The sequence below is a fragment of the Pinus tabuliformis genome, chromosome 4_1 (assembly GCF_031772625.1).
Source record: "Pinus tabuliformis cultivar Carrire ecotype Pingquan chromosome 4_1, CPIR1, whole genome shotgun sequence".
NCBI classification, from domain to species: Eukaryota; Viridiplantae; Streptophyta; class Pinopsida; order Pinales; family Pinaceae; genus Pinus; species Pinus tabuliformis.
In genome coordinates, this window is record NC_142303.1 from 800,307,172 (window position 1) to 800,308,796 (window position 1,625).

General features: G+C 33.5%; 1 protein-coding gene across 1 annotated transcript; it reads right to left on the reverse strand.

The window, feature by feature from the left end:
• Positions 1–212: 212 nt before the first annotated feature.
• Positions 213–1,400, reverse strand: LOC149178622 (uncharacterized). Its single transcript, XM_089422175.1, has one exon. It carries the CDS (start codon positions 1,398–1,400, stop codon positions 213–215), a length of 1,188 nt encoding a protein of 395 aa, XP_089278301.1.
• Positions 1,401–1,625: the final 225 nt, after the last annotated feature.

The following is a 1,625-nucleotide window of genomic DNA, read 5'->3' on the forward strand; positions in this document are numbered from 1 at the left end:
TAGATTATTCAGCTCATTCAAAACATCAGCACGCATAGTCAAACAAAATTGAACTGAAAAAATTCTTGCCTTATTATACCATGAATTCTTTCTTTCTCTCTTCCACAAACTCAAAATAGCAGGCATTAATGTAACTAGTCTTTCAACCACTTGACCCCTAGAGAGCCATCTAATCCCATGGATTTGAAGAACCTGCAAGGATTCTATTTCCATTATCTCCAATAAAGAAACGAGTTCATTATTTCTCTTTGCCGAATTTCAACCCATGAGTATACCTTGTTTGCTATTTTCTCAACAAACAAAAACTCTGGTATCCTTTTTGAAGCATCTGATGCTGCAAGTGCTTCACGATGTGCAATGCAATGAGTACCAATAAGATTTGGTAAATCATTTTTTAGCAATGTGACAAATCCATTTTCACATCCAACCATAGATGAAGCACCATCAGTCGAAACTGCTATTAGTTTCTCATTTTTCAACTGCCTTGATTCCCTTAAATTAATGATGGTATCATATATAGTCTTTCCTTTTCCATCAGGAACAGTAATCATTTTCATAAATTGTGACACTGGAGGGCCCAATCCTTTCAAGTCTAGATATGTAGAATACACAACAAGGTGTTGTTCCAAACCATTGTCTATACTTTCATCTAACATTATAGAGAAAAATGGGCTTTCAATCATTTTTCTAGTTTGAACCTCTTCAAGGTAATCTGATATAGAGTGAATGAATTCAGTAGCTGCTTTTCTATTTATGTAGGAAGAATACTCCACTCGAGAAGGCATATTAGGTGTTCGAAGATGCATTTGAAGATGACAAAGATCTTCATAAGTAGCAATTGAAATATCCTTTTGCGCAATAAAATAAGCTAACTTCATAGTGGTTATGACCCTTTCCTTATTAGCCTCATTTATTGTCACTATGTGTTCTGTAATGGGCTTTGCCAACCTTTCAATTTCATACAAATTTCTCTGAGTTGATGTTTGATGAATAATAGATTTTGCATGAGTTGTTATAGCATCATATTGAATGGTATTACATCCATCTCCAATACCCCACGGACCTTGAGCTTTGTATTTCTCACAAATTTTGCACTTCATACGAATCTTTCCATATTCAACGTTGATACTATAAACCCAAGGATGTTTTATCGTCCACTCTTCTCGAAATTCACGTTTTGAGAAAGCCTTCCTCCTCGAACTACTAGATCCACCATCTTGTCCTTCCTTTTCATGGCCAGGAATTTCTAGATTAACAACAAACTCTTCATTTACATCTTCATTAGCATCATCATTCAAATCGGGTATAGATGGAATATCTTTAACATTAGAAGTCTTTGATGTCTTAGAATATCCATAAAAATTGTTAATAGTTGATTGACCCTTTCTTTTTGGAGGCATTTCTATTTAAATAATGTACCTACATGAAAAACAATAACAATAAATTAATAATTTAAAAAACTTACAAAAAAAATAACTTTATATCTACAAATAGAACTCTTAGAAACTTAAAATCCTACCACAAAAAAATGCCTTAACAATGCACCATGTCACCATCTAATCTAAATCATGTGACATCAATTTAGGCTTCGATTTCAAAGGAACTCTAATTATGGTAAAGCTTCG

What these genes read in the sequence shown, in the direction of transcription:
- LOC149178622 (XM_089422175.1), bottom strand. Translation starts at nt 1,400, where the DNA reads ATGCCTCCAAAAAGAAAGGGTCAATCAACTATTAACAATTTTTATGGA.